Here is a 22,193-nt window from a genome sequence, read left to right as displayed (position 1 = left end):
AAGCCTGGCCCCGGTGCACACAGTTACGACTGTGGATTCCCCAGACATACACACGCTCCTGGGCAGTCACGGGTGTAGATAACGAGCTTTAATCTTTTTCACAGTGCAGGTCTGACCAAGAGCCTCAGAGAGTGTGGTCAGGCAATGTGAACCACAGTCTCCATAAATGGCTAAGGGTTGCAGTAAACACCTAAGAACAAGCAGGCTGCTTTGCTTCTGTAATCTGGGGGCAAAATAAACTAGTCCTGGAGCTCTCAAAGTATAAATGGATGAGTTAACCTAACTTTTCTGAACCCTCTTCATTTGTTACATTGGCTCATTCTGCTAAACACTCACTCATTGGCTAGTCTCCCTGGTGAAGATGTAATCTAACAATATAAATCTGTAACTGTCCCATGATTTTTGCAGGGAGAAGGGAGTCTTATTTCCTTACTTCCTCTTTTCCCACCAACAACTTGAGTTGAGGCAACTATTATCTTTAGTCTAGATTACTGCCTCTAGTCTCCAGTGTCAATACCAACAGTAAGTTTTAAAACACAGTCCTGATAGGCTTACAATAATACTGGGCTCAAGAGAGCGTCCACCTTCTTCTGGAACAATTTTTCAGTGTCTGGATTAGTAACAGCCTCCTAACTAGTCTAGCTACACCAAGTCTTGCCCTACTCACTTTCCCAGTTCAGTTCATTCTTAACTCTGCAGCCATGGTAATCTCACTCAGATTAGGTAGGACTCTCCAGACTCAAGGCCTTCCCCTTCTACAATCAAAGTATGTGAACATGTATATGTGTATTCACCACATCCTCCCTCTTTCCTACTTCTTCCCTTAAGACACTTTTCCCCTTAGAACATTCTCTCCATACTCAATCTAACACAGCTCCTCTTAGGTGATCAATAAGTTTCTGCTATATAAAAAGGATGGAAGGGAGAGGAAGAAAATAAGGAAGAAATTAGAAACACGTTTCATATTTTCATTGGTATGAATGAATTTTAAACTGTCATGTAAACCTTGTCATTTTAGAAAATTAACCAGGCATGGTATTGTACACCTGTAATCCCAGCAAATCAGGAGGCTGAGACAGGAAGATCGCAAGTGCAAAAAGCTACAAGGTCCTAAGCAACTTTGAGAGACCCTATCTCAAAATCACAAATAAAAAGGGCTGGGGATGTGGCTCAAAGGTTAAGTGCCCCTGGGTTCAATCCCTGGTGCCAAAGATAGAAAATATGGATAGATAGACAGACAGACATAGATTGATTTCAATTATTCTCATTTTCTGATAATAACAATATACTTACCAATGCACAAAAGTGTCCAGCAGGGAGCAAAACCCAAAGACTACTCAGTGATAACCCAATATCAGGTAGGGAAGCTGAGTTTCACCTAAATTATTTCTCTTTTAAAAAAAATCTCCTCACAAACTTAACATATTATGTAAGCCCAGATATATATGTCTTCTCAATGAAAAAATAATAAGCCAATGTATTCCACAGTACTCTCTGATTTCACTCACTGTCTATTGCTAAATGACCCACTTACTGTTAAATGAATTGCAACAGCCTCACCAGGTTAGTCAGCTGAATCTGTAAATGTGAAAGTCCTCGGAGCAAAGTCAATGCCACCAGACAACTGGGCAACAGGAACACACTATCTTTACAGATGCTGTCATGTTTATGGCATGCACTGAGAACACAAGAAGAGCCAACTCTAAAGTTGACTCAGATACTCCCTGAAAGTTTATTATTTTTATTTTTTGGCAGGCTAGGGATTGAACCAAGGGTCTTGTACATGCTAGGCAAGTGCTCTACCACCACTAAGCCCAGCCCCTGTTTACCTTTTTTTTCTTTAAAGCACTTCATTAACATAATGCAAATAATGCAACTTTTCTTTGAAATTTACTTATTTAAAACTTTTATCAAATTTACCATTTAAATAATTTATGTGCAACAGCTCTGAAGTTAAAAGAATTAAGTAAGCTATACTGCTTAGAGAAGGCTATAAAATTTGAATTCATGGGAATTCAAATTGAAAGGAAGCACAGCCATTTGGTGGACTCATTCATTTTACTGGTGAACAAGCTGAGACAAAAAGAAGTGATGTGATGGGCCACAGGTCTCACAGCAGGCTGGTAGACGGCCTGTGCTATGAAGCTACGCCTTCTCTTAAGTTCCAATTCAGAATTTCTGAGAGTGAAATTTCCCTTTCACATTAAGGAGAAAAAGAAAAAAGAAAAGAAAAACTATCTTTACAACCCAGACTGATATCCCCTTTATATCAGCACAGTGGGTGCCACCAACTCAACTTCCTTCCAGTGTACCCACAGCTGGAAAATGGCAGCAGAGATCGGTCTGAGAAGGCATCCCCCAGGTCAGCCTCATCCCTACCGGTCAAGCCCCTTTTCACTGAAGCACCTCAGCCTCTGTGTGTACAGAGCAGCTGATATGCAGGCACCTCACATTTTCAGAGGAAGACGTGTATCTCTCACATAAACTGGATATCAAGGTTCATAAACAATTTCCCCACTAAGCTAGATGCAGTGGCATCCCTATAGCCACAGATACTCAGAAAACTAGGGCAAGAAACCACTTGACACCTGGAGTTCAAGGCCAGCCTGGGCAACATAGCAAGGCTGTGTTTAAAAAACAAAAAAATTCCCCACTAAACTATTCGCAGCTCTGATACTGACAGCCTCTTCCCCCTCAGAATTGCAGACTGGCTTCTGGCATTATGTTCTCTTCCTCTCTCACATCCGAGCTACTCTCAATAATGCCTTTGAAATGAACCCACAGTAAGGTGTAAATAATCAAAAGCAGCTTCAAGGACTGGGTTCTCCAAGGGGTATTTCTGTTTGAATAATTTGACAGAGTTTTAAGCCAACCTTGGAATTTGAGAAAGATGGTCAGCACACGTACTGACACAGAGTAAGTGTTCACTAAATATCTGCTGAAGAAAAGAATAAGAGGATGAAAGGAGGTGGGATCACAGGGGCCAGAAGCTGGAAGCTGACCCTAGGTATGCAGAATGCTTTATGACCAGAGGGAAGCAAGAAGTGCACTGGAAAGTTTTTGAAAACTTACAGAGCTCTTCTATTCAGAGGGTGACTATGAGGTGTTCCCTCTTTTCCGCAGGAGAAGACAGTAATAGGATAAAGGTTACAAAACACTTCTCAGTCTCCTATGTCTACTCCACACTTAAGACCCCATTTAATTCTCACAGCAAGAAACCACCTAATTTTATAGATGTGAATAAGACAACCTGTGCTAAGTATTCTTAGCAAGTGTTCTGCTGCCACACCTCATCAGTGCCCTTTCCTCTACTCCATCAAACCTACAACAGCTCCCTACAACATTCTGGAAAGAGCTTTATCCATTGATGAATCATCTCATTCTACAGAAGCAGAACCAGACTTCTGGGAAACACAACAGATGTAGAAATGATAGGCAGTCAAATGATCTGTGCAGAACACTGAATCCTTATCAATCTAGAGTGTAAGATACAAAACTGCTATTGAATGAAAATCCAATTCCTTCTTGCTTTCATTAAAATAAAAATTAAGATTATATTCTACATGACAAAGTCAAGATATTAATAAAGGCACTGGAATGAAACAGGCGAAGCTTGAGATTCTTTCATCTCACTAGTCTCTTAAGAGTTATTTCAAAATGAAGGAAGGATAGATTGTTTAGAGGAAAAAAAGGGGTAAGAAGGGAGGGGGAAGGAAAAATAACAGAGTGAGACAAACATCATTACCCTATGTACATGTATGATTACACAAATGGTATGACTCTACTTCATGTACAACCAGAGAAACAAGTTGTACCCCATTTGTTTACAATGAATCAAAATAAATAAATTATAAAAAAGTAATATAGTTCTAACGTAATTCATTTATAGAACTATGTGTTTCACATAGAAGTATCAGTGATTTTGAATATTAAAAAAAGAAGAGTTATTTCAAGTTTAACACTGGGACAAAAACTGGGGCATGTCTGTGGAGGGTGGTGACATGCATTCAATTCCTCACTCCACCATTTATGAGTCCTGTGACTTCTCTGGGTCTCAGTTTCCTTTCATGTAAAATGAGGATCATAGTGGCTTCTAATGAGAGACTAAGACAACACATGCAGGGCTCAAAACAGGGCACTTGAGAGACTAAGACAATACTCACAGGGCTCAAAACAGTGTCTGCTCCACAGAGAAGCAAGGTAATTAAGAAGGGGAGTATGAGTGCTTACTCTTTTATTCTTACCACATGACATTACAGTCAGGGAAAAGTGAATTCCATATTGAATTTGTCAACACAGGCAAATATTTCTAAGCCAAGATGCTTGCGTCCAAGGACCATTTCTCCCAAAATATTTTAACTCTTTTGGCAGAAATAAATGTAATCAACACATTTTAAGTGTCTGCTTCCAAGCTTTAAAAAAAAGGTGTGAAATTCCTCCAAAAAGTATTTTTAACTGCAACGATGGCTCAAACCTTTTGAAAATTCTAACTTGTTACAAACTGCCTGCAAGAAAGGAAAGGTTTAAATGATGGGTAAAACCACAAAAAAGTTGGTAAGGATCAACTGCTAATGCTCTAAATTGATGGCTACCTTGAGCAAATTCTCTATTCCTTATTCAAAGAGAGAGAAACCCCAACATAAAAATTACTACCTTTTTTGTAGAGCAAAGGATTTAAAACTTCTGTAAATCCTTCATTTAATTTAAAAAACAGAAGCATTATAATATATGGACCTCAGTTCTACACTATTATTTTAAAACTTGATTTTAAAAACTAGTTGTGAAATCTAAATGACAAGAACTAGTCAAAAATCAATAAATTCATCTGTATATTTTAAAAAGAGATCAAATTGTTCAGAAAGAAACGAACCAGTCAACTATAATGAATTACCTTTGTCTTCAAGATCTGTGGAGCGAAACTATCAAATGAAAGGAAAAGCACATTTAGGTTTAATTCTAGTCCTTGAATTCTCAATATGAATTCTATCACCTACACTTCTTATTATCAGAGAAAAATTAATGAGTAAATATAATTCAGAGCAATTGAGTATTAATGTGTTCCTCTCACCTAAGATGGTGAATATATTTTTAGTTTTTAATATAAATATTATAATAAAAATACTCAAATCTTCATTACTCAAGAGACTGATGATATGCTTTGTACAATATCCATAATTCCCCATTTCTCATCCTTCATTCCTTTATGTCACTGCACTCTTAATTGGCAATTCACCAAAGAATGAAAAGAAACATGGAAGTACTTTCCTTCTTTAATATGGCCATATGGTTTTGTGAGAAGTTAAAATTCATCACTATAATATAATATAAAGCTGCTCCCCTGCCATTTATGCTGCAGTCATTTCCCCACCTCTCAACTTCTTGTCAGTCTGTGAACATCCTAGCTAGCTATTAGTTCATCAGTCAGCTTGCAAGTATCCTTCTCCATTATTGGTCCGGAATTCAACTGCTTAAGGATAGCTCCCCCACCATTTTTTTCTTCATTCTTTCTCTCTCCTCCTCGCTTTTCACTCTCTCTCTTGCATGCGCTCTCTCTTTTCCTCTCATTTTCTCTCTTACCCTGCAGGGAGACACTCTGTTTGCTTAATAAACTCTTTTATGTGAGTTCCTGTGTCCGGAGTGATTTCTGGGTTCTTACAATCACCATCTCAGAAGCCTAATTTTCAGGAACCTAAGTTTTACGGCCCTGGTCCTGTCATTTGAACAAACAGCGGGCTGCAATGCTTATAACTGTTTTATTTAACTCCAAGTGCCCAGTTTGGGTTCAATTTTTAATACATAATAAGTGTTTGACACAGAAATACAGCAAGAGAGGGAGGGAAGTGGTAAAATCATGGAACAAACAAAAAAGCTCGCACTTCTGTACATGGGTTCATGAACATTTAAAGCTGAAAGGGCTATATATGGACAAAGGAGGGCAAATTGCATAGGTTCAGAGTTCAACTTGGTAGACAACTTGGGGTCAATACAAGTTCCATCACTTGCTAGTTAAGTGAGTTGGGTAATTTATTTAAACTTTCCTGAGCCTCAGTTTTCTCATCCAAAAGGTAAATCTTAAAAAGAACCACTTCATAGGCCTGCTCTGGAAGTTAAATAATGTAATGGGGGAGTGGCTAGCATATCACAGGACTCAACAAACACCATCAGTAGTAAAATCATGATCTGGTCCAAGATCCTCCTTCTTAGACCTAGAGAAATGAACTGCCGAGTCACACTGCCTTCTGATGGCAAAGCTTGGCTATAAAGAACTCAGACCTCTTGCCTTTTAGGACCATTATCCACTGCTCATCAGAAAATCTACACTGAGAAGAAAATCAAACAGCGAATGCTAAGCAAGGGGGAATGTCAATTCTCAAAATTTTATGACTTAAAAACACATGACCAGATGCCTAACACATATACAATGCTCTCTCCCTGCCAAAAACTATTCTGATGAAGTTAAATCTGGGATAGGATGTTTTCAATAAACATTCCAAACGATTCCACTGCAAGGACCCTGGGACCAAACTGAGCAGATTCATAGAATAAGAATAGTAAACAGCTCCCTGTCCACTGTCCTACCCATCAGAATCACCTGTAGAAGTTCCAGCCTGATCTAGTACATTAGGTTCACTGGGGATGACATACACACAACAATGTATCCATATTATTTGAAATCCCCTCAGATTATTTGTACATGTGCTCAGATTAGAGACACCAGGGTCTATAAATACAGAATTCAACTATCTTTTCTGACATCAACCTGATAGGACTGGGAAAAGGTGGAATTTGTGAAACTGGGAAAAAACAAAAAGAATTATTTGTGGAAAGAGCTCAAGGGAAAAGGTAGGAGACCCTGTCACAAGGTATGAGAAGTATTTATTGAATAAACCAGGGAATCCCTGAGAGCATCCCTCTTGTTCCCAAAGATAATCTACCCTCTGTCACTCTGTTTATGACATTTATCCTTCACAGATGACCCTCTAAACATCAACTCCTGCTCTGATCTCTTCTTAGCAATCTCCTTCACAACTTTTTTTTTTGGGGGGGTGGCAGGGAGAGGTACCTGGGATTGAATTCAGGGGCATTCAAACACTGAGTCACATCCCCAACCCTATTTTGTATTTTATTTAGAGACAGATCTCACTGAGTTGTTTAGTGCCTCACTTTTGCTGAGACTGGCTTTGAACTCTGGATCCTTCTGCCTCAGCCTTCTGAGATGCTCAGATTACAGGTATGTGCCACCGTGCCCAGTCTCCTTCAGAATGTTCTTCCCCCAAAAGATAGGGTCTTGCTATGTTTCCTAGACTGGGGTGCAGTGGTTATTCACAGGTGTGATCCCAGTACTGATCAGCATATGAGTTTTTGACCTGCTCCATCTCTGAACTGGGTGAGCTTGTTCCTCCTCATGCTGAATTTAATGTGGATATCCCATCAGCATAGGGCATTACAGTACCAAACTTCTGGGCCCAAGCAATATTCCTGCTTCAGTCACCCATTAGCTGGGACTACAGGTATGCTACTATACCCAAGCAGAACTTCTTTGACAAATAAATGAAACAGATGTTGTGCCACCATTAACTCAACTAATCCTATTTACTATATTCCCTCAGGATTTACTTAATATCTGAGTTTCTATTTCTTCATTCTATATAAGAAGACCTGTCAATTTGGCCTATTTCATACAGTTATTGGGATGATCATAAGACATACTATGTCTGCTTTTAATTTTACCAATTAAAAGCAGCACACAAATCTAAGATACTCCCCTTTTTTCCTTATTTAACTCACCGACTTATCCTAATAAATATGTAGCATGCTTATGAGATTTATATTCATCTGGCATGTGAGGAAGGGCCAGCTGATTGGTCTCCACAAAGCCCCAGAGCCTGGAGGGCCACTCTAGGTCAGCCTATTATAAGGATTTAAAGAGGAGGTACCCTGGTCATCTGCACTGGGAGTGACTAATGTCACAGGACTTGAGGAGTTCAAGTCAGGTTAAGATGAGCTCAAAGAATTGTACATTATTCTACTTGGAAATTAACTCAAATGTCACCAAGCCCAACCAGGCATACAACTAAGAGTAAGAATGGATCAAATAGGAAAGACATAAAAAAGAATGTGAAAGGAATAAATGAGTGTTGGCTAACAAAACATTTCTGGGATTAAACACTAATGAAGAGGTTGGGAGCACTCTACTGCATCTAATAAAATGTGGAATCCAATGCAAGATAAAGAGTTCTGTGGAAAGTTTAAGCAGAGACAATTAAGCAGAGTCAAACACCTCCAAGGAAACAGAAAGAATGCTCTAAGAGGAATAGCTAAACTGTTGGTTCTGACTCTTTGTATGCCACAGAATAGTTTTCATCTGCACTGCAGGGAAGTGAGATGTCAAACTCCTCAGATAAAATAATGACTCTCCCACTCAACTCTGACCTAGCAGAAGAAGCTAGGCTTTTGTTAAGTACCTCCAAATCACTGCTTAACAATTCTGATGGAAAGTTTATGACTTATTTTCATGCAGATTTTCTCAAGTTTCAAAATCACTGGATAAACAAGAGTAAAATCCTCCTGGGCCTAAGAATAATACTAAAAGTGGGGGGAGGGGTTTTCATACGCCACTTAGGAAACAGATTTTAAGAATTTACAGAACTGGAAAAAAAATATACCGACTTGAAGCCAAATTATGCAAAAAGCAGTTGGAAAACGTGAAAATAAACCAAGTGCTTACATTCATATGTGTATAGCAGCCAAACTGTTTGCTTTTTTTGTTTTGTTTTGTTGTTTGATTTTTTTTTTTTTTTTTTGCACCAGCCTTTCTGCCAGACCTACACAGAGAATGACAGACTGAAGGCTTTCTTTTTAAAATGCAACCACTGTAAAATGTAAACAAAAGTGATGACATAATAATGGTAAGGTGTGTGTGTGTGTGTGTGTGTGTGTGTGTGTGTGTACAAACTGGAACACCTTCAGGAGAACTCACCAGCTAAGGTCAATGATGACTGCACACTAACCCTGATAAAACCTCATTCTATCACTGTGCAAATAAATGATTTCTGCTCAATGATACAATGACCTTCCCAGGAATGTTAAATATTACAAATATAATTCACATCCAAATTTTTTGGTTAAAAGATAAAGTTAGGAACGGCTTAAAGAAAAAGCTGTCAACTCTCAACTGGTAACATGGCAAAGTTGTTTGTACTTTTCATGCAAGTAAATAAATGCAGATCTTATTACATTTTAAACAAGTAAAAACCCCAGAGGAGTAACTTATCTGGAACTTAAATATTAATGTCAGTAATAAAGATCTCAACTTCCCGGTAGTGTGTGTCCTATTCAAATATCTATCACATGCTGCCTTAATGATTTCTGATTTCTGATGGGAGCTAAGGAATAACTCACATAACAAAGAGAAGAACAAATTTAAGCAAGTTCATCTGTGCCCCCACACTCAACATACATACAGAATTGGAAGCAATTTTCTGGATGTTTTTATACATGAAAACTGATAGGGAACTGGAATTTGGCGTTTTAAACTTGTGGGACAGCAAGTCAGCACTGACCGGTAATTGTACTGTATACACATATCCAAGTTATTATTAAACAATATCCGAACTATTGTCTTATCATGACTGCTTTTATTTTTTAATATTTTTAAATTTTTAATTGACATATAGTAATGGTATATATTTATGGGGTACAGTGAGACATTTCAATACATGAATACAATTTGTAACGATCAGATCAGGGCAATTGGCATATCTATCACCTTAGACATTTATTATTTCTTGGTTTGGGGAATACTCAAAATCCCCTCTACTATTTCGAAAGATTGCTATGACTGTTCTGTAATTTAACTTGTAATTACCATGTAGCTAAGTTTCCACAGGCTAATCCATAAGAAAAGTCAATGAACTAGAGAAATTTAGAAAATACACATTCTCTTAAACCAGTCTTTTCTAATTATTCCAACAATGTGCAGAATATCGGAAGTAAAATGTGAATAAAGAATGCAAATAACACAAAATAAAATCACAATCATCAAATTTAAGGCTATGAATAAAATACACCAAGAACTCTACAGCTTTCACATAAACTATTATGAAAATAACAAATCACAAAACCTCAGTCTGATGAAGGCAAGTGGAATACTTATTTTTACCTTAAACTCAAGCATCACATTTCACTTACCTCATCTCCATATGTGTCCTTGGAAACAGAGGACACAATAGCACAGAGTGAATGGCATCTCCTTCTTGTGAACTGAACATGTTGTGTTGCACAAGGGTAAAATCTCTCAGTGCCTGGCCTGTCTTGAACACTATAACTTTCTGAGGGGTTTTCAGCAGATTCACTCTTTTCAAGTGATCTCTCTCTACCATAGTGAATGGAACTTAAGCTGGCTGCCTTTCGGAAAGAAAAAACATCAGTTTTTCTCTGGAATGTTATTTCTCCTGTTTTAACATCATCTAAATGCTTCTTCCTCTTTTCGCAATATGGAGTGCTGTCTTTTTCTGAAAGCTCTTCATCCAGGGCACTAACTTGTGCTTCTCTTTCACTGTCTTTAGCAGGAGATGTGTTCACTTGGTAAGACCCACTGCTTGCAGCCCTCAGCAGAAGTTTCTGTGTAACACCATCAGCTGCAACCTCTGTCTTCTCTCGCTGAGCACAGTCTTCTGGTGTGGGGCCAGGGGGAGCAGGGTCCTCCGGTACCAGTCCTCTGGATAAAAGAGCTGGCTGTTTTCTTGAAAGCTGAATATCACACTTTTTGCCTTCATTTCCACTGTTTTCCTCGACCAACTCTGGGTTACCTACAATTTTCTGGCTCGGTTTTCTTCTGAAATATTTTCTTCCGGGAGGATATTTTTCAGGGCTCAAAGGAGTTTTGGCAGGATCGAAATATTGTTCTTCTTTCTCAGCTCTTACACAGCCACACACATTCCCCATTTGACCTGTAAATCACAGCTCCACAAATCCACTCATTTCAAAATCCAGGACTTAGACCTTCTCCATGAAGTCCAGAAATTCTATTCTGACTTCTAACTCCTCACACACTTTGTGACCATCCTCTTCAGCCTGAGGCCATTTTGCTTATGAAAAGGCACACGCAAGAAATGCTGTGGCATCTTGCCCAGTCGGGTCCCTGTGTCTCATTAGACACTGTGGCTTATTTCTGGCCACCAATCCTCTTAGACCAACATTACTGCTCACTGCCAAATGACAACACTGATGAGCTTTCAAGGCAAACCCTTCGATTTACTGCTAGAGAAGATTATGACCCTCACGTTAACTCTCAGCTTTCTGTAATGCAGACACGCTACCGGAGTTTGCATTAACCTTTGAAACTACTGGTGATTCAACCAATCCGAGAGCAAAGAGAAAGCAAATACTAAGTGCTTTCAAATTTAGTTTCAGATAGTCTCTACTCTCTATCATAAAACCTTTTTCCTTAAGAAACACCAACTAATTCTGGTACTTGCACACAAACAAGCTCAAAAAAAATCCTAAATTATATTAAAGACTCTTATTCAACACAGCAGACATAAAAATATGATTCAATAATTTGCCAAAGGAGAAATAAATACTGAATAAAACTTTAAAAAAATTGTTTCTAAAATCAATCTTTTAAAATAGTTTGGAGTATTTTTCAAATAACATACAGTTCCAAGTCATCACTATTTTCTGATCATTAAAATTTTCATATGAGCAGATAGATGAATGATATGATTTAAAACAGGGAAACTTGGCCAAAGGAAACATCGGTGCATTGTTATACATGAGTGAAGGCAGTTAAACTTTATATGTAACCTTCATAAGTGTACTCTAGTTAAATATTGTTCAGTTTTAGCAGGGACTTGCTGGAAAAATAATAAATTAGTATGGAACCTGATTATCTAAGGTGTGCATATTTCTAACACTGAGTCATAGATATGGTACAAAAGAAATTAGCATGGCATAAAATGGCCTTAACACGTAGGCAAACATCATTTGACTGCAAAAAAATAAAAAATAAAAAGAAAGAAAGAAATTAGAAGATAGAACTCATTATATCTCACTGAGTAAGAATATTCAATTAATCATCAATGATGTTGCAGATGTTTGTTAGTAGTAGACACCACACTGTATTATTTTCCTTTAACATTTAAAATGGAAATTAACATTCTCCAGTGGCAAAAACTGAAGACACTGGCAAAAACAAGGTCTTGGGTTGGTTGGGCTGATGTTCATTTGATGTTCAATGTCTTCAAAGGCAACAGAACATTACTCAAAATATCTAAATGTGTAATGTGCCCAGGATTCCTACTGAAATGCTGGAGAGGCAACCTGTGATTTCACTCCCTGCCGCCCTTCCCTCTAGTCCTGCCAAACTAAGCAACTGTCCATTTCCTTGCCACATACACTGTTTCCTCTCCCAGCAAGGGCACGGATTTAGTATCTGCCTGGTAGTTGGCATCCATCTTGCAAAGCCTACCTCTAATAGCTATAAAAATGTTCCTTATTCTCTAATCCTTTCACAATTCTATCACAATGCTCTCTTTCTGTGCCTCTCTATTTCTATATATGTGGCCAACAGATTTATCACCCTTGATTACAGACAAGACAATGAACTTAATTATCTTAATCTCTCTGGACTGAGCATATGGTATAATGGTATAGGATTACTGGAAGGACAATGCCCACCTGCAGAATGCCTTCCTGAAACACAGATTCTATTAGTCATGCCCATATTTTTAAAATAAATAAACTGGTCTTCTGAAATTACTTCCCTTACTTATATAAAGTACAGAGAGGGGGAAAAAAGGCTCCGTCACTCTGAGTGAGGAATGATTACCACTGTTATAAATAGCTTCATGTCTTGGCATAACCAAAAAACAGTTCTAATCTTCAGTTATCACAGTACTAAGAAAAGTTATTTAATTTAAATAGGAAGAAACATTTCCATTTTTACCAAAATATACGTATGTTCCATTTTCAATAGACTTTGGTCTAACTTTAAAATATTGGTATTAACAGTTATAACATCTTGTAATTCAAGTCCTACAACACAATGGATTCCACAGGAACATGTCAGAAGGAAACTTTCTTTTGGTATTTCTTCTAACTGAACTTTCTCTTCCCTTTCACCCATGCTAAGTAAACACTCTACCAAAGAGCTATACCCATATAGCCCCAAAGAGCTTCCTTAATATGTAATTCTTCTTGAAGGATCTTTTGCCTCAAATTTCTTCAAACTTAGAGTCTTAATCCACTGCTTCTAATTCTCAACTATTTCCTCACTGGTCTATTTATTATTTTCTAGTTTCTGCTCCCAACAGCTTGGGAGTGTTTTCTCCAAAGTCTCCCACATCTTCCTCACAAACTATTAACCTGCACACTGATATAATCTTCTCATGGTCTCTAGCTACATTTCTTACTGCTCATGTTTCCTTTGTACTTGAAATTTTCTTCTCTTGGTTTCATCAATTCATCTTCCTGTTGCTTCACCCATTTCTACAAATATTCCTTTTCTATTTCCTCAGTAGCATCTTCTCCTGCACCTGTAATCATGGGCCCTCCCCCAATTTCTATCCTTCAGTACTTCTCCATTTGTGCTCTCTTGGGTCTTCTAAAGATCCTTTCTCTGTGGTAGTTTCAACAATCAGCTGCATATTGATAACTCCCAAGATGATTATTATCTGTACCTCTGATTTCTCAGCTCTGTTCTCCTCACCTGTCTCCAGATGCCCAGTGGACAAAGAGGACATCCCACCTGCCATCAAACCCACTCAGCAGGTCAGTAGTCTTCCCACTGCCTTCACCCCCATGTCTTTCGTAGTCTACTGTTTTCTAATCTCTCAGGGTAGAGCTGAATCCTCCCTTACTAAGACCTCTTCTCTGTCCTCTATGCCTGTGGTCCAAGTCCCTTCCCTCCTTCAAAATTTATCATTTCTTGGTGCATGCCAGGCTCTGTAGTGCATGCCTGTAACCCCATCTACTCAGGAGGCTGAGGCAGAAGATTATAAATTTGAGACCAGACTTGGCAACTTAGTGAGACCATCTCAAAATTAAAATAAAAAGGGCTGGGGATATAGTTCAGTGGCAGAGAGCTTGCCTAGCATGTATAAGGTCCTAGATTCAACAAAAGTACCATCACCACCATCACCAAAAAACCCTCATCCCTTAGATTCAGTTTCCCATCCTCCCCTGAGTCTTGGCCTTTAACACTACTCTCTGTGAACATCAACTCAGCTTCTCAGCTTATCTCCCTCACTAAGGACTCTGCTCATTTCCATCTGTTTTAGAAAGAAATAATAAATTGTTTTCTAAAACACAATTTTTCAAGCTCAGAGTGATTAAATAATTTACCCAATGCCATCACAGCAAGAAATCTAAAAAAGTCAAGAACAAAACTTAATTCTCCCTTTTTCTAAAGCCTGAAAGCTTTCTACTGTTCCACAGGAGTCTGGGTTCTGATGTCCAAAACTCAGACTCAGTCAGCCTCACCAGTTATGGGGTGGTGGAGAGATGGGCTTCCTCCTGTGACAGGCCTCTGATCTTCCCATCTGGGATTCTTTTTTTTTTTTTTTTTTTTTTTTATTCTAATTAGCTATCCATGACAGTAGAATGCATTTTGACACATCTTACATAAATGGAGTATAACTTCTCATTCTTCTGGTTGCACATGATGTAGAATTACATAGGTCATGCAATCATATATGTACATAAGCTAATAATGTCAGATTCATTCTACTATCATTCCTACCCCAGGCCCCCTCTCCTCCCACACTCCACTGTGTCTAATCCAAAGCACCTCTATTCTTCCCCTAGTGCTACCACCCAGCTTCTTGTGAATTAGCATCTGAATATCAGAGAAAACATCAGACTTTGGTTCTTTGGGAGTGACTTATTTCGCTTAGCATGATATTCTCCAGTTCCATCCATTTATCGGTAAATGCCATCATTTCATTTTTCTTTAAGGCTGAGTCATAGTCCATTGTGTAAATATACCATGATTTCTTTATGCATTCATCTGTTGAAGGGCACCTAGGTTGGTTCCATAGTTTAGCTATTGTGAATTGAGTTGCTATAAACATCTATGTGGATGCATCACTGTAGTGTGCTGATTTTCAGTCCTTTGGTATAAACTGAGGAGTGGGATAGCTGGGTCAAATGGTGGTTCCATTCTCAGTTTTCTGAGGAATCTCCACATCGTTTTCCATAGTGGTTGTATCAATTTGCAGTTCCACCAGCAATATATGAGTGTACTTTTTCTTCCCATATCCTCGTCAACATTTATTGTTGTTTGTATTCTTGGTAACTGCCATTCTGACTGGAGTGAGATGAAATCTCAGTATAGTTTTGATTTGCTTTTCTCTAATCACTAGAGATGATGAACATTTTTTCATATATTTGTTGATCAATTGTATTTCTTATTCTGTGAAGTGTCTGTTCATTCCTTAGCCCATTTATTGATTGGGTTATTTGGATTTTTGGTGTTAAGTTTTTTGAGTTCTTTATATATTCTGGAGATTAATGCTCTATCTGAGGGACAGGTGGCAAAGATTTACTCCCATTCTGTAGGCTCTCTCTTCACATTCTTATTTCCTTTGCTGTGAAGAAGCTTTTTAGTTTGATTGCATCCCATTTATAGATTCCTGATTTTACTTCTTGCACTTTAGGAGTCTTGTTAAGGAAGTCAGTTCTTAAGCCAACATAGTGGAGATATGGGCCTACCTTTTTTTTTTTTTTTTTTTTTTTCCTATTAGGTACAGGGTCTCTGTTCTAGGGCCTAAGTCCTTGATCCACCTAAGTTGAGTTTTGTGCAGGGTGAGAGATCCATCTGAACTTTTTGAAGCTTCAATCCTACTAGAAGGGACCCTGATCCACGGAGGGCTAACTAAAGGTTCTCTGAGAAAGTTACTGAAGAACTCCACAGTAATTCAACTTTGGGGTCAGTTCTACTTAGACTTTACCCAATTCTGTTACAAGGTCTGGGTTCCATATCTAAATCCTGGACTTGTTTTTGTGCTTCATAAAACCTGTGGTCCCCTAAGGATGGGGCCCTCCAGTAATGATTTCCACAGTGAAGCTGACTGGACATTTGCCTATGTTAACCTCCCTACAGTTTGGCTAACACCTTTCCTCCTCATATTTTCTACAATGCTTGTTTGGGTCCTGGAACCTACTTAGCATCTCCTCCCTAAAGCTCTCCATATCTGTCATCTCTCTCCCATTCTCAAATGGGTCCCCATTCCCCTACAAACATTATTTTTAGCCATTTTTTAAGCTTTAGTCCTCTCAAGATTTGATTCAGAACCCCAATTCCTTTGTGAAGCTAGCAAGCTATCTATCTTAACTTCAAGGTTCAACTGCCGAGTAATCAGTAAAAGGCACAGGATGCCTACTTTGGGCTGGTTTTGTGCACAAACATTTCATGAACAGACAATTAAACTAATGCAAGTTTCAAAGAGAGAAGCCATCTTAAATCAAATGAAAGATGATGTTTTCATAATGTTTCATTTTACTAAAACTAAACCAAAATTAGTACTCACTTGGTACAAGTTTGTAATAATTTGTGGTTAATAAGCTTACACTCAAATCTGGGCTGAGAAAGCACAGCTAGTCACAACGTAAGTAGTACTTTACATCTAAGTCAAATCTCTTTAGGATAATTCTACTGCCATCTAGTGTATGTCAAAGGAAAATAGTTTATTAAAATTAGTCTAAATAAAGATTGCCTAATAAAATCTTTAAGTCTCTAAAGTAGATAACATTTGTCCAAAAAATGAAAGAAATGTGTCCACATTCAAGGAAAAGAAAAAAACCCTCTGCCTTCCATCCCTAAGATTACAAGTACAGTCCTTAAAACTACATTCAAGCTCATGGAGAACAGAAAATGAGAAGCCAGGTTCACAGAGTGTTATTTCAAAGAACAATTCAATATATTGTTTAAGAAAATCAGTCTTTAGGATAAGCTCGAGTATTATCTACAGTATAATAAAAAAAAAAAGAAAATCAATGTGAAATTGACATTTCTTCCATAGGATATAAAACCCTCTTCATATGAACCAGAAAATTAGCCAGAAGAGACTTAAGAAGTGATAACTAAGAAAAACTGGACTTACCTGAAAGTGCAAAATTATTGTCCATATTAAACCCAAAGTCAATTTGGGATTTCCATCTGTTATGTCATCATTTCTAATATTCACTAATTTCACCTGTTACATATATGAAAAAGAGAGAAAACTATTACCAAACCAGCACTTGAGTTATCTTTACCTATGGAAAAGCAATTCTTAAATATGAAAATATGATAATCACCAAATTACTGGTTTACTGTTACCTTCTTTTGGGGGGACAGAGGAGGGGTATCGGGGACTGTTCCCAGAGCCACCTGCACTCTAGGCAAATACTCTATCACTGGGCTACATCCCCAGTCCTCAATTATTTTAATATAGGAAAGTACAGGGTAAGCAAAAAGGCAACACAGATATTACTGTGGTTTTTGTCTTCTAAAACATGTACTAAAAGCACCTACTTGTTAAAAATACAACTCCAGTCAGAAAGGCCTAAGTATCTGTGATCTTCACATTAGAAACAATTTTTCTTTCAAAATAAGTTTTTCATCCTTACCATTAGGTAGGAAATTGTTCTGATCCATAAAATAATTTTAACAACTTCTCACACTTCCATTACAAGCGATTTAAAACACAACTATTTTTATATCAACCTATCATAAATAAGTATATAAATCATTGAGCATCTGGAAGGCTGTTCAAATTTTAAAAATAGTATAATACTCAGACCTAAAGCTTATCAACTGCTAAACTATGCATTTGGGTAAGTCAATGTAATGATAATCTAACATTACTTCCTAAACAAAAGAGTCAAATATCATGAATTAAATGTCAAGTGTTATATAACATATCTAACATTTTACTTCCAGGAAGAATACTATCAAAAACATTTCGGGCAAGAGGGCATTAGCAACCATTAATACTTTGAAAAATTCCACTAGAATGCAGAATGAGGAAAACAGAAATATTTAAAACATTTAAGCACTAATAGCATTTAATAACTAAAGGCATTTATATGTACATAATAAGCTAAATAAAAGAATAATAAAATCCAGTGTTTCCCTCTCCCCTTTTCCTTACTTCCTTTTTTTCACCTGCTCCACTGCTCCATTGAAAAAAACAAAATTGTTGCCACCTCTGATTTCTCATTGTTTTCATTAATTTTCAACTCTTCTTTTTCTTTTTTTGTACTTAAAAATTACTAATACTCTGATTTTATGCTACTGTTAATACAAAAATGCTACCAGATCAAGATCATATCCAACATGCTATTCATTATTTCCTAAGATTTCTCCTGAAACCTCAGGCTGTCTGGAATTTTATTTTAGTTTTAACCACTCATAAATTACCTAATATTATTGCTACGATTTGAATGTATATCATTCCAAAATTTAGATGCTGCCTCTGCAATGGTATTGAAAGGTGAGACTTCAAGAGATAATTATGGGGCTGGAGATGTAGCTCAGTGGTAGAGGGTTTGCCAGGGCTGAGGTCTTGGGTTCCATCCCCAGGACCATGGGGGTCGGGAGGGGGAATGGATGAATTATGTCATAAGGGCTCCTCCTCTCATGAGTGCAATGAGATGCCCTTATAAAAAGGGGCTTGATGGAGGGACTGAGTTCCCTTTTCACCTTACTGTCCCTTATCTCTTCTATTGTGTGAAAACACAGGGGTCCTCTCCTCAAGAGAAAGCAGACACCAAATGCTGGTGCCTTGATCTTGAATTTCCACCCTCCAAAACTATGAGAAATAAATTTCTGTTCTTTAAGAATAACCCAGTCTCAGGTATTCTATTATAGCAGCATAAAACAGACTAATTATCAACTTTTTTAAAAAATTGCCTAATCACTACTAAGTACTATGAATGCTTACACTGAGTTTTAGAAAGTATGATATAAAATATTTTAATAAAATGAGGTATTTTTATATACTAAGTATAAAAAATAAAATGTTTCCCCAGTACCAAGAACTGTTTATAGGCATACTTAACATTCCATTGCTACTAAAATGTCATTAACTGCCTAGGCAAATGCATTCCAATTCAGACAGGGAAAATTAGTTGCTCTCATTCAGATGGAAATGTAGCCACTTATAATTCCTCTGAGCTTATACCTAATATTAACTTCCTTTTCTGGGAACAAATGTTTAAAAACATTTTTAAATGTTTGCTTCTCCTAAGCATAGCTTAATTATTATAATTCATAGCCATATTTAACCTTTTTCATTCCCTGACACATTTCTATGTAGATTTACTTAATCACATATGTTCATATGATTAGAGTCTGAAAACCTTCATACCTGGCGTCTTTTCAAATAGTCAAGTGCAATTTGTACATTCTGTAGTCTGTGAAAACGCATCCGACCTTTCTCTCTGGGCTAAGAACAGAAAAATGCAGGTATAAAAAACACCGTAGTTTCTGATACCACTGCCCATGCTAACTTCAATAGACTTTCCACTTATCTGAATATATTAAAACAATATTTACTATTTAGGTAAGCCCATAATTTAAAGCTTTTAATTTTTTTGTATTATCTAGAACTGGATTTAAACTACTAGGGACTTTTTCTTAATACATTTTAAATTTAATACTTTATTCCAAATGTTTTATCTAAACAAAAGGTAAAGAGAAATTCCATAGAACATACATATTAATGTTCCATAACAGAACAATCCTAGCCTACAGATATTTAACTGTGGATGCACAGAAATAATTAAATATCATTCCCAATTTTGCCTTCTTAATAAAACACTGACTGTTAGCAAGAGGGTGTTTATAATTGTTACATATATGATATGTTAATGAAAATGAGGTAACATAGCATGCAATTAGTACAAAAATCACCAAGAAGAAAGGTTGATTTAGTGTGATAGAGGAAGAGAAAAAAAGCAATTAAAATCACATAATGTATTTCCTCTTTATTTTATTTTAGCTTTATCACAAAACTGGACTCTATGATAATGAGACAAGACTACTAGTTTTACACTGCATGGGGATGGACAGGATTACTTTCGCAGTCTTGGGTAAAAGTGACAAACCATCGTTCTTTTCCTTAGCACTGTTTCCCTTAAGAAACAATACAAGTGAGCAGAAGGAAAACATAAGGAAACAGAGCTGAGAAATGCTTAACAAAAATACAAAGAATGGAGCAGAAATTTGTCACACAAAATCTCCCAAAGGGAAAAACAAAAAGGCAAAACTAACAACTTAGCTTCTTAAATATGAGTAGGTTGCTGAAGCCAAAGGTTCCATGATAAAACAGACAGCAGACCACAAAAGGGAAAAATAAGTTCTGCATAACCAGTGCAGAAAATATGTTGATAAATTCACCCTCTGGATCCAACAAAAGCACAATTCCCAAGGAAATCAGGGGCATCCGGGATGGAGATGACAAAAGAAGCACATCTGCCTTGCAGAGGTGGGCTAATGTTAGCTGTGGGTCATGAGACTCAACAGCTCTGTGGGATCTGTTCGAATGCTCGATTTTAAACTCTTCCTGTCTTCTAAATATGGTAATACCTATGATATAAGAAAGTCCACCAAACACCTACTGCCAATAGGTATGATTTAAAGCAGAAACTTAAATTCTAAATAAAATTTCTATACGTCCCTTTGGACAAATCAATAGTTGCCATGTTTGGAATATCAATTCCATAATTGAAATGAGTTTGCATAAGAATTAGCATGCTTGTAAGATTTCCACGCTTATATATGAGGTATATAAAAATTTTTAACTGTCATATAATTTAGCAAATATGTGCACTTACCATGTGGTGCACAGTAATGAATACGTAATTCATCTTATCTCTCTGAAGATAAATTTAAAGAGAAAATATTTCCTTTGTCCAGTTTTTTGGTACACAGACATCCACCTTGTGGTAGGCTTTGGTCCTTCCTACACTAATCTCAAGAGAAGCCCGTGAGTTACTGCTCTATCAGGTTAGTGCTCACCACACTGGACCCGCTAGGTTAGTCGAGTTATGGGGGCCGACACCTACCCCCTTATCCTCATCCTCCACATCCTCATGCTGTTCATATGCGCATGCTTCTGTGGCACTCACCAATCGTAAGGTCTTCAAAAAATCTCGCTCCCTTGGCTAATGAATATAACAGACAGAAGAAAGGACAGCAAAGACACAAGACAGACCAGAAATGAAAAGAAGAGCATGAACAGAACATAATGAGGGAACACAGTAACCAAGAAGGGGAGGTAATGTTCACAAAAAAGGAAATGACACCTGAGGAATGGGTTAGACCGTTTTTCAAAAAGCAATGTTTATTTCCTTGCTATTGTGAGTCTTTTAATGTGTGGTTATCTTATGCATCCAACTGCTGCTAAGCAAAACAAAAAAACCTGAAGGTTAAAAAAAAAAAAAAAAAAGCAAGAACAAAAATAGTAGTTTAACCATAGAACTGATTATATAAGCAAAGTCACCAAAGTGCTTCAAGTCTCTCAAATTCACACCATTTGAAGTCTGAGAATGCTTAGATATCTAACCAGAACTTTTGTTTCCCCCCCTGGTAGAATTCACAGCTGGAAGGATGAGTGTTGCAAAAATCTGAAAAGTCTGTGTTGAGAACACACTTGTCACATGTGGAGTGGATTAAATGTTCTTCAAAAAGAATTAAGAAAATTGACACTTACCAAGGTATCTCCTGAAAGAACCTCTAAGAGAGAGATCAAATTGTGTCCATCCCTTAAGTCTTCATAGAGATCATTCACATGTTTCCGAACCTACACAGAAAGAAAAAGAAACAAAACTTTTGGTCCTTGAATTCTGAATCATTCTTCACATTCTTAAACAAGAAAGGGGTAAGTAGAAAACATTCTTCATATGGTATTTGTTCATCCACCTATTTTTTCATTTTTGTTTTAACATTACTTAAAAATTAAATTTGGATTTCAAAGCTAAAAATAGTGAATTTCAGATTTATAATTTATAAAGACCGAATTGTCACATTTTTAATGCACTGAATAAATGTAAGCCTGGACGACCACATGGGGTTACCATTTCTTCAATAAAGGTAACACCATAACTTTATTTATAATTCTACTTTCACAAATGGTCTGTGCTCTTACTCCCAACCTCCTCAAAATGGTCTTTCTACTCTTCAGACCACTGAAAGATCCAGGATG

The 22,193-nt window shown here is 37.3% G+C and overlaps 1 protein-coding gene across 1 annotated transcript in view; it reads right to left on the bottom strand.

Annotated features, from left to right (window-relative positions):
• The window catches only part of Dst (dystonin), a 456,059-nt gene that overhangs the window by 201,645 nt on the left and 232,221 nt on the right, over positions 1 to 22,193 (bottom strand). The window contains 4 exon segments of the mRNA XM_047559692.1: positions 17,106 to 17,198; positions 19,356 to 19,433; positions 21,055 to 21,153; positions 21,702 to 21,791. Coding sequence (XP_047415648.1) covers positions 17,106 to 17,198; positions 19,356 to 19,433; positions 21,055 to 21,153; positions 21,702 to 21,791 — 360 coding nt within the window.

This window comes from Sciurus carolinensis, chromosome 7 (assembly GCF_902686445.1).
Source record: "Sciurus carolinensis chromosome 7, mSciCar1.2, whole genome shotgun sequence".
NCBI lineage: Eukaryota > Metazoa > Chordata > Mammalia > Rodentia > Sciuridae > Sciurus > Sciurus carolinensis.
Note: the sequence above shows the minus strand (reverse complement) of the source record. Positions and strands in the feature narration are given on the sequence as shown.